At 34.4% G+C, this 12,114-nt stretch overlaps 1 protein-coding gene across 3 annotated transcripts in view; it reads left to right on the top strand.

The window, feature by feature from the left end:
• The first annotated feature begins 2,156 nt into the window (after positions 1 to 2,156).
• The window catches only part of nAChRalpha6 (nicotinic acetylcholine receptor alpha6), a 71,826-nt gene continuing 61,868 nt past the window's right edge, over positions 2,157 to 12,114 (top strand). For all 3 annotated transcript variants that reach the window (XM_013321510.1, XM_013321508.1, XM_013321509.1), the window contains exon 1: positions 2,157 to 2,295. In XM_013321510.1, the coding sequence (XP_013176964.1) occupies positions 2,250 to 2,295 (46 nt within the window). In that variant the 5' untranslated portion in view covers positions 2,157 to 2,249. The remainder of the gene's footprint in view (positions 2,296 to 12,114) is intronic.

The following is a 12,114-nucleotide window of genomic DNA, read 5'->3' as shown; positions in this document are numbered from 1 at the left end:
CGCACACTCACAAGAGGAAACGCGGAATTGCTTACACTTCACGCCTGTCTTCTGTGTGGTCGTGGTATTTCACCGGGCGAGCCGGGCCAATTCGTGCGAAGATGTTAAAGCGGGGTCTACCACTGTTAAAATGTTTCAAAACATTGCCAATTTTATTAATAAAATAAGAATACTAAAAGTTCATACATTAAAAATATATTATCTATGTAGATCGAAAAGTGCCTTAGGTCGGGATTCCAATTAAAAATCTCCGGTCACGACTTTCTTATTTTTCGATCTGAAGGGCATTTGTAGGTTAATGAATTTACTCGCAATTACGAATCGAGATGTAGAACCTTTTGTCGCGATGAGCAAAAATTATTGTTTTAATTCGATTTTTTTGGCTTACACTATTGAAAAAACTCCAACCATAACATATGTAACGTGTCCAGTGATATTTAGCGGATCTTGTTTGTGGTTTTCAACCAATGTTCGAATATAGTTTCTAACTGAGTATGTGCAGTTTTATAACATTAGTGTAGTGAATTAATAAATTTAATTTCTTCTTTTTTTTTAAAGTAGCTTAAAAACTTCAAAACAGCAAATTTTCGCCAGCAAAATTACTTCACGTATTTCGCGTTAAATGAACAACGTAGCAAAGCGCTACGCTCAATTGTAGCAAAATGCTACCCTCAGCGTAGTACGTCTACTACTCTACTACGTACATTCATGCTGATTTCTTTTCATCTAATTATTATTTGATCTTAAATTTATTTCAGACACTTCTTAAGGATGGTCGCTTCGTTCAACAGTCTATCGTTTTTTTATTCATAATTGCAACCAATTTTTTAATAGCAACACGTGGTACATCAAATTAGTACATAGTCAAAGGTGTGTTACCGAACGGTTGTTGTTTGGTCAGGCTTTTAAGCTCATTCTTATTACACTTACGCTGCATATTTCATGATATTCTCTTAAAGCTCGTAATAAGAAAAATAAGGCGATAAGTGCTGCCACCTCGCGGCTTGATGAATGAACCTCCCACGTATTAAATGGACGTTGATTAATAATAAAATATAGCTTCGTTGTGTGCTTTTAGTTTATGAAATAGAGTACTCAGCTTGCACATTTTTAAATGTTCTATATCATTTTGTGGCTTTTAACAGGTTCGCATTATGATAACTTTGATAACTTCGATTGTAATATTAGCAACACCTTGCGTAGTTTAAAATAAAGGTCCCTATTATCAATCAAATATTAATTCAGGTACTATAAATGACGTCAAAAAATCAATTATTCACTTTTGTTAATTGTAAGGTACACTAAATAGAGGTAACTAGTGTACATTTCTGGTAGAGAAGACATTCTTTGTGCAGTGTGTATCGCGGCGCAGTGGATACGCGGCGGTGCGAGCTTCGCCTTTCAAATGTTCTTCCACAAAGACTTGTTGGTTTTCTCATGTCGTGTTTTTTTGCAAGCGTCGAGCACACACTACTCCTTTGTTGGAGTTGTTTTACTACGGCCTTAGAGGCGAGGATAACATTGAAATTATTTGATCTGACAAGATGTAGAGTGAAACAAAATTATGTTTTATTTTTATTTATTTACCAAAGTAACATTGTATTAAGGTCTATTAGTTATTATTTAATTGATTAAGGTCAACGTCATACATTTTTAAACTTTTAATGTCTAATTAAGCGTATGCCCAATACTTAATTCTCCGTAATCTTCATTTATTTTAGTTATTTTGCTATTGTGATTGTTTACATATTTCAAAAAGTTCTTTAAAAAATTAGAGGAAAATAAGATGCGTGTTTTACGCACGGCTGTAATTTGAGAGTGTCCCAGTGAAGCTGTGCGAGGAGGGCAGCCGCGGCCCTGTCAAGGACGCAGTGGGACTCGAGCGGCGGCCGCGGCCCGGACGCGGCCTGCACCGACCTTGAGCCCATTGCTCAGCCTAACTCCCGCTCTCCCACCGACACCTGTGATGACACATTAGCGGTTATCGAAATGTTCGCCATCTAATATATAACGAAAGCATAAACAGATCGTAGGTTTTATGAAGGGGCAGGGCTCGGGTCGCCGCCACGCGCACCTGAAGGCTGCGCAGGGCGTGCGGGGGCGGGGGCGGCTAGCGGGGCGGGCGGCGTCGCGCCCAGTCCCGTGCCGAGCGCCGCTCGGGCCGGCCGAGTAGTGTAGAGCAGGCCGCATGAGCGCGCCGGTGTGGTAGCGCAGCGTGCGCGGGTGTGGTATGCCCGCGCGTCGCCGCCATGGCCCCCGTCCTGGCGGCCTTGGCGCTGCTCGTCCTGCTACCCGGTGAGTGACCGCGCGCAACAGGCCGCCGTGCCTTCGCGCTTCTGTTTACCCCAAAATCGATCGGCGTGATGCCGTCGAGGTGTTGTGTTGTTCAGGATATGGTGGTGGCGTCGGTATCAGGTATGGCATGGTCGACAGGTCCTTGGGCGTGAAGCAGGTGACGTGCGAGTATGCGGGGAATCAGGTAAACAAGGGTAAAGGGTTAGGCACGAGAGGAAACTAAGCGGAAAATTTAAAGGGCGAGAAAATGAACGGACGAAGCGGCTGCTATTTTTGGGCAGATAAAAATATTTTCTTTGACTTTGAATAAATAAAATTATAAAATGCAAAAAAAAAAAACAAATAAAAGTTTTTCTAATAACAAATGTGTTATTAAAAGGTTATGGTTGATTTCATTTCACGATGTCTCAACAAAGATAAGACAATGTGTGATTGTTTTGTAAGGATTTCACTGGAATTATAGCAAACAGGCGACGCTGTATAACATCGCAACAATTTCACGCTCGAGGCGTGTAATCGAACAGATATTTTATGATGTTATTTTCCACCGCGATTGTTTTTATGAGGAGCTGTCTTTCTTATGTATTAATCTTATTATATTAATATATTGATATAATACGATTACTATTTTACTATATTTTGTCTTTAATGCTGCTTTTAAAATTTAATCGGCGATAAAATTCTATATCAAATTATTCAGAATAAACTTTTCAATTAATGGTACGCGATAATTTACTAATTATCGCGTACCTTGATTTAAAATTTAAAATAATATTATTTGCTCTGCTACAACTATAACACGACAAAGATTTAAAATACTACAAAAAATATAGAAAAGATTTTCTACACAAACTTCAAAGATCTGGTTCTGACAAGTAGAAATACAACGTTTCCTTTAATATAAAAACAGTTGAGTTCACGAGTTTTGTGAAACCGAACTTCAAGTTTTGTTGGGTTTATAAAACGTTAAGAATAAAAAAGTAATTCGGGTTGACGTCGTCTTTGAAATCGGCGGAAAAGTAAGTGACGTTGAAAAAGAAACAAAGAAACAATAGCACTTTAGTCTTTGGTAACGCTATCGCTTTTCATTTCGACAAGAGCATTGTTTTATAAGAGCTTAATTAAAAGTTTTTGTTTTTTCTTGAATTATTTTGTTCCTCGACATTCACGGAAGATTTATTAGTGATTATCGCATTTGGTAATATTAATTTTATTATAAACAGTATTAAAATGCCAGCTAAAATTGTGAAGGGCTATAATAAGAATAGTTTGCACATGATAATCTCAGCAAAAACTAATTAGATTAAAAAAATGATTGGCAAACTAAGAAATGATTAAGATATGTTGTAGGCTATTAAGTGTATCAACGTGATAAAAATAATATTTCGTCCCTTTGTTCATAAGACTAAGTAAATCTTCGATACCGGGCGAACTTGATCTCTTAGCGACTTATGAAATACAATATCAGAGTTCGGACACAGGCACGCGTCGTCTACACTATGTTTTTTCGTTACTATCTCCATTTGCTTGCTTCATGTTAGTCAAGACCATAGCATCAAAAGTCGCCATTTTTTTCAAGATGATGGAGCAAATCCGTACAGTTGATAGTCTGTAAATCGCTACACCATGTTAGTCGCTATGCCTGTACTGACCGAATAGACTACTCGTGTCGAAGATTCGATAATCTGTGTCCGGACCGCGTACTATGTGATACTCGCGACGCAAGTATGGAACATTAATTTGGTCTATCTCGTTAAACAAAGTATGATACATGAATCTGAGGTTTGACTAGCCTTGGGTACGAAGGACCAAAAAGGAAAACAGTTCGACTCCAACAAAGAAATCACTAATGGTATTTCCGGAAGTCAGAATTCAAAAGTACATCAAGGGTTTGAGCCTTCAAAGAATAGATTGGTCGTATGTTTTCCGGCGCCGCGGGCGAAGGCTCTCAGGGATGTGGCCGGAGTCTTCTCGAGTGCCTGCACACGTGTCGAGTATTTGTTCGCTGCCGACAAAAGGAAAAGGTCTTACAGGACACGAATGTAACCTATTAAGTAACGAATCTTTACAAGTAAATAGGATTTTTTCTCATTCATTTGTTTATAAATTAAAATACAAATTGAAATTTAAGCCATTTTAAAACACAAAAATGTGTGCAAGTCTAGATGTGTGGATATAGTAGAGTCAAGTTTGCGTGTCCGAACTTATAATCCGACTAAGGTTTCAAAATTAAAACCTTTGTATGAATTCATTAATAACAGCAAATATAAAAACCACATATCCGATTTCAATATGCATCTGTAAACACAACTGTTTCTGGCTGCAGTTGTAGAACACAATGATGTTTTTAAAACAATAGTTTATCGAATTCAATAGTCCGGTAGACCGAAGCGAATTGTTGCGTCCCAACTACTGTCCGCAAATTAAATGTAAACCAAACTATGACCCTTGGGCTCGCATTGATTTATTTGTTATTCCATATTGTTGTTTTCGTTCCGGGAATTATTGTTAATTGATATTTACTTGTACCTATTGATTTTATACTGAGATTTTCATGTTCGAAGTCGGGCCGAGCGTTCCGTTCCAATAAACAAGTAGGTAATAAGTTTATTTTTACTAAAGCCGGGGGCTTGTGCGTTGCGAATTACGTCCATGTTGAAGAAATAGCTGTTAGTATAGAAATTTAATTAAAATTTATGGTATGCAGTGTATTTATATTATATACACATAAATGTAATAAATAGATGAACTAAACTTTATCATAAACATGGAATATATTAATAGCATGCCTGTATTTTAAAAAGACATTTTAAAATGGTTAATTTTACTTGCAATTTAATCAAACATCGTTCAAATAAAATTCTCTTCTTTTAAGCGTTCAGTCTTTAATACTTTTTTTTAACTAATAATGAAAACTTCAGTTAAACGATTATAGTTACGTTGTAGTTATTTGCTAGCTAAAAATAACATTTCATAAATTTTATAGTGGTCAAATACATTCGACAAACATTTAATTTATCGGTGTAAATATTTTATTTAGTAAAAGATTCCAACAAAAAACACCTCGATGTTTTGTTTTACGAGAGCGGGAAAATAAATAATTTTTATGTAGCTACAAATCAAACGGCTGGGAAAATTTTCCTTTGTCCTTAGCAATGTTAACACAATACGCACTTCTCCATTTGAAATAATATACATATTTATACTTTTATTTACGCCCACATTATACTTTGAATCATAGCCTTTTTTGTTTAAAAGTGTGAACTTCTGATTTTCAAAGAGTGAAAACAGAGTTTTTTTTTACTTGTTCACCTCAAAAAAAATTTTTTTTCATCGGATACGATATAATATGTCTCCCAATACTCATTATTGCGTTATTAATCTGATTGCTGGTCGTTTGCAGTTTTAAAAATAATTATTTTTGTATTTTTCTTTATTCTTGGCTGCCAGTCTATTCTTAATTGTCACGTTTACTCCAGTCTTTAACATTTAAAATTAATATGATGTAAAGTCGTATCATAAACAACATACTCTGTGGTTGTCTCATCTTCAAAGGGCAGGCGTTACTCGTATGTTCCCGTCTCCCTACACCGGATGTTGTCGTACGGAAAATAAGCACACTGTTGCTAATTATTAACTAATTAGGAAGGATACTCGTATATATTTTGTTATTACTGAGGTTAGCTAAGTTATTTTAGCCGAAAATAAGAGTAGAAATGTTTCCTATTCAGAGCCACAAAAACGATCCATTAGTAACCGTGGATTTCTGAGACCAAAATCCCTTTTTAAAACTCTATTTTGAGAAAGTATACAGAGATTTTAGTCTCAGAAACTTACGTTTAGTAAGTTTTTGTGACTTAATAGATCTCCAAACATATAAAAGCTTTTTTTTTTACAATATAATATGTTGTCCCTGTCATTTTATACAGGAACAAAACTATTCATTATTAAAATGTTGAAATAATAGACCGTAAAATGATGTTTCTCTCATTTGTAATACAAGCCGGCATTGACCTGAAAATGCTCGCTTAATTGCGCCGGCATTTCTTTGATAGCTTTAAGACGGTCACAGCGAATCTACCTACACCAGTTTCCTTCACAAGTACTCTCCTCAAATGCCTTTGGAAATTAATTTCTTGATATTATTTCTTTCTTTGACTCGAGGATCTGTTACCTTGAAGTTTATGAAAATACAAAGAAAGGTTCTTTTGTGAAAGCAATCAAATTAGGTTTTTATTTAGGTATTTTTTTTAATATTACAAAATGGTGGATGTATTTGATGTTTAATTTTTTGCATTTATTATGGAAAATAGAATAATGATTTAGTTACTTTAACTAACTTCAATTTTATTGTCATTTAAACAACTCAAACTCAAAATATCTGTTTTAAAATACTTCTGTTCTAAATTAGATTTTATAGTTGCCTATCTATTACAGCCAGTATCTTATAAAAATAACCTCTTTAAATCCACAACACAGACTATGTGCTACATATATCATCTAAATATAAATCTTACTAATATTATAAATGCGAATGTTTGGATGGATGGATGTTTGTTTGAAGGTATCTCCAGAACGGCTAAACGGATCTTGATCAAATTTCGCACACATGTAGATTATAGTCTGGAAGAACACAAGCTACTAATTAAGTTTTTTAAATTCCGCTCGGACAGAGTCGCGGGCAGGTATAGTATCATAAATAGTAGATTGTTTTAGCACTACTTTCTTGTACAGTTTCAATTAGTGTGTGGTCCCATCTCGTCGAGATTTCGTCGGGAATGCGAGACCGTTTCGCAATTTGTTGCGGAATTAAGAGTTTTAGAGCGAGGCTACCGACCGGTTCCTGTAATTACAGTGGGATGGGTCGCCGCCTCTCTCCCAATGGAATTTGTTATATAGCAACGAAAAATATGCGAGTTACATTCGACTTGGATTGCGTCTAATTTTTGAGAGGCTTAGGACATCATGGGATGTGAAAGTAATTGTATTGATGAAAATATTATATTAGAAATGAATAAAACTGGTAATTTTATATGCAGAAATATTGCCTGTGTGTCCCTTTTTATGCGGAATATATATTTTATGAGTAAAATATTTGTATTTCTTTTTTATTTCGCGTGGATGAAGTCACGGGCAACTGCTAGTAATACATAAAATTTTTTTTGCGATATTACTGATGTTTATAATAATAATAATGAGACATTTAATCCGTTCAAAAACATTACAACACTTAAAACACAACCAAAGAGAGAAAAAAGAAATAATCAAAGAACTTACAATGAAGCGTTGCAATGCAGAACAGATAGGGCCTTTGCCCAGCTGTATGTTTATTACCCCGGGGGGCAAAAACACTGATATTCTGCAAAAGCCTTTGCGCCCTCAGTACGTCAGTTACAGCAATTAATAACATAAATGAAGTATTACCTACTAAATATTCCATTCGCAATTTATCTGTACATAGATTTAATATTAAAACTTTTTGAACACAAACCTTCTCTGTCATCATCAGATCATATTAAAATATTCTATAAGATAATTCGTTTGTTTCGTAATTGAGTTAATCTATGATTGACAAAATTAAATCTACGCTACTCCTTGGTAGATGGATTCTCATGTGACCCAGCTGTTAATTTCAACTTGATTAAATAATTTTAAAAGCGTAGCAGAGTTGTTAATAATTTTATGTTCCGGGCTAATAGAGGTTGTTAAACACGAAAAATTAACAACCCTCCCTACCGTTTGATGCTTGCTGTATTTTATAATTAACGACAGATTTTATGACTATAATGTAAAATATGTTTGACAACAAAAATTACATAGTCATTGATTTTATTTTATTTGGAAGAAATATTATTTGTAAAATGGAAACTTAATTTATTATACATATTTACTTATCCATTTGATATAGATGCGAATATCAATATTATAAATTGTATGGATTTATAATAATTATTTCGTACTTTTTCTTCGTAATTTAATAAATCATCACACATTTGGAATATATTGTTAAAAGTAAATACTATTTGCAATAAATTAAATATTATCGATATAAATGGAGGTCCGTGGTCTCTGCCTGCCTCTTTGCGTTACGGGCGTAAGTTATCTTGTTGTTGTTGTAATATTATTAATGCGAAAGTTTATATTTTGCCTCTGTGCATGCTCTCCTCCGTCGATTAAAGGTAGGCAACGCATATGCAATTGCGTATGTCTAGGGGCATCGGTCACTTCGCTATTTCAGCGATTTCAGGTGGCCGATCGCTCGTTTGCCACCTTATGATGTAAAAAAAAGATGGATGCATAAATGTTTATTAGATGGTAACTCCAGAATGGTTCAACAGATCTCAATGAAAGTTGGCATAGAGGTAGAGCATAGTCTTAACTCGTAGCTTACCAATTAAGTTTTTTTTATTTTTCGCTGACGGAGTCGCTGGAGACATCTAGTCTGTTATAAAAGTTAAATGAATTCACAACTACAGTATATTGTGTATTTCCCTTCCATTACATTCCATGAGTTAGGACTTTATTACTTTTATGATAATTCGTTCTTAGACTGAACTAACTTATATCGTGGGATATAAGTTAGATAGTAGCCGTGAAATATACGGAGCGTTTGAATGCGTCTATCTCCATATCACGCTCAAGCGCGTTAATCGCACATAAAACGTTATCCCGGTGGGCGACCAGGAGGATAGTCCCCCCAACTCCCAGTAATAAATACGAGGGAAATTCAGGAAGCGTCGTTTTTTATAATAGAATTCTTACTGCGATGAGTGGGGCGGACGTGGGAACAAGTTTTACTAACGTATAGCCCCTGGGTAGTACTTTGAAATTTATACGGGATTAGTAGGGGAAAGTTAGCTTTTAAAAAATTATTCGCTATATATTGTTCTCTATATTAAAAAAATCTTAGATTATGATGAAATTATTTAATTGCTATAGTAAATATTATAATTAATTTCTATTAACATTAACAAGGACTAAAACTTATGATCTAGCGATTAGATGAAATGAATCTTAACCCTATGACTGCTAGTTTCATAAGTACACAGCTTTAAACGATTATTCTTCTTCATTTTTAAACGTACTAAATAAATAGAAGTTGAAATATCCTCATATGTTTGTACTGTAACTTGCAAAGCGCAGAGAAGTCGTAGAGAGATGCATTGCCGCGGCCCTGTTTGTTTTTCTAGTATCTAGAACATTCCACGTCTTACGAAGACTTTAATATGTTACGTATATTATTTATACGGTTGAATGATGTTACTTGATTTAATCTTAATAATATTGTAAGAAAAAGTTTGCATGTATCGATGTTTGTTACAATGTAAATTGAACTGTTAAACGGATTGTGATGTTAAACAGACGTAAGTACATATCAATTGGAAATAGCGCATAGATTATTTATCACAATGCCGAAGAAGTCGCGGGTGACAACTAGTTTTTAATAAGTTAACATGCTTTTAGCTAATTATAGAAGAGTTTGACTTTACACCTTACCTTAGTTATGTATTATTTATACGAGGAGGAAAGCCTGAATTAAACAAACAAGCTTTGGGTACTAAAATGATTGGGACATAAATACATATTATAGATTAAATATTAGTGTATGAGTAAACACGCAAATGTTTTATGACTGTAAGTTATTAAAAAAGTTTCTCCAGTAAAATACTGAAATAAGACTTGAGAAAGAAAGCCACAGTGTTAATAAAACAAGGTTACACCTAGTTATAAATATGTTATTCGTTGTTTTCTTGTGTATTCAGTCGGAAGGCATCTGCATATAAGATATAAACATGTTGGCAAGTGGGTTGCCGTATTGAGGCCGAGACTTAACATGGCTAATTAACAAAATTCTCTCAGAACATTCCCCCCAACCCCTCGACTCTCATATTTTTACGTACCGCCGCTTTGCCGACATTCATGAAATATGAATTTTCGCCTTTTCGTTCTAGGTATATTTCCAGATTTCGTTCATTCGACCGTGTGGTGATTATTTTTATATTAATTCTTTTGGATTATTTCTTTATTTGTTTCCTAACATTGTATAATACAAAAACATCTTGTTGTTTGTTTTATAAATTGCCTGATCATCATCTTGTTTAAATTTATGTTACAATAGTCATTTAAAATCATGCCACTCGTATCATCGTTTACGTCGTTCTTTTCAATAAATTGTGTAAAGCCAATAAGACTAAAACCTTCTTCTTGTCCTGTAACTGTATCTGGCCAGTAATAAAACTTCCAGTTACGTTAATATTTATTTTTCTTAAAAAGAAAACAGAAAATCTACGCTCTTTGTCTAGAGTTTGTATGTTGTTTCAATATTCATACGGGTTAAGACTCCAGGGCGAATGCCACCTGTGGCATAGACCCTTGGAATCTGTAGCCGAATATTCCGTGTTTCTGGGAATACGAGCACCTTTATGTCGAATGGAATAGCCTATTCCGTGGGTTCGTTGATCTTGTCACAACAAATATATTCCTTACATACATTAGAATTGTACTAGAAAATTTTAATAAAACTAGATTTATGTTTATATGTATTTTTATGATTGTTTGTAATTTTTTTGAAGTTGATGAACTATTTTATAACCACGTTCACGTCATCAATATCAATTACCGGCGGCGAAAAGGTTAAAAGACGTGTTCAACTAAACAGTATTTATAGTATTTTATGGAGTTATATTTTTTAACATTACTCATCGTAAAATATAAGTTTGTTATACAATTTTTAGTTAGAAACTTCTTTCTCATTTTAAGGTACGTTCACACGTTGAAAGTTTTTTTCAGAATTAATTTAAAGTTTTTCATTCGTCTTCAATTCGTAGACGGCATAACAGTAAATCTTGTCTAGTCTAGTCCTTATAGCCCGTTCCATTCGGCTCGTATCGAAACTGGTTCATAAAACACGTGGAATGTATTAACTTTGGTAATAGAATTACTTTGATACGGCTTGTTTACTGAGCTGGGAGCATGCGGCCACAGTCAAACTGTTACTTGAAATATTGCTGTTAGGTATAAAATATCTTAGTATGTCATGTCTAAGCCGTATTTGTTATTGATGTCTTTGGAATTGAAGGTGACATATGATATATTGCAATTTAGTAGTTTTAGTATATCGCAATTTTATTCTGATTGGAACATAATTTTGAAGTACCTTAGAGTTGTGCTTAACAATATCGATATATGACATATCACTGTTCCACAGGACAATTTTGAGATATACATTAATCAAAGCATTTATCACCATACTCAGTAAGTCATCGATATCGATAATTTACGTGTACGCATAGCAATAAACAATGCTTCGTTTGATGCAATGTTCAATAAACAGTCGCTTCCAACTATCAGAATTTTTGTTGACGTAATGACTAATTGTTCGTAGTATACAGAAACGCAAGCTTTACTAACATTTTCAGTCACAAAGTTGAGTTTTAAGTCACTGAGTGAAATCGATTTAAAAAAATCGGTACAAAAAAACTTCAGTAATAGTAAAGTGTCATGTTAAAAAGTGACATATTAGCAAACAGGGTTAGAAACATTACGTTTTTGATTCTGTAGTTCTTGAATTGATTCATAAAAGACAAGTTTTAGACAATAACAGTTTATCTGTAAAAGAAGTAAAGTCGTTCATACAAATACAGAAAAACTAGCTATGAATTCTTTGCTACATTACTTTTTTTAAGGGCAATTTATTATAGCGTGTTATACAGTTCCACACTTCAGTAGCGACATCTCTGGAGCGAACTATACAACACCATATAGTAAATTTAGGGTAACTCCTCTAGCTTTAATGAACAGTTCAAATTTCCAAGAGGA

This window comes from Papilio xuthus, unplaced genomic scaffold, assembly GCF_000836235.2.
Source record: "Papilio xuthus unplaced genomic scaffold, Pxut_1.1 DF825946.1, whole genome shotgun sequence".
Taxonomy (NCBI): domain Eukaryota; kingdom Metazoa; phylum Arthropoda; class Insecta; order Lepidoptera; family Papilionidae; genus Papilio; species Papilio xuthus.
Note: the sequence above shows the minus strand (reverse complement) of the source record. Positions and strands in the feature narration are given on the sequence as shown.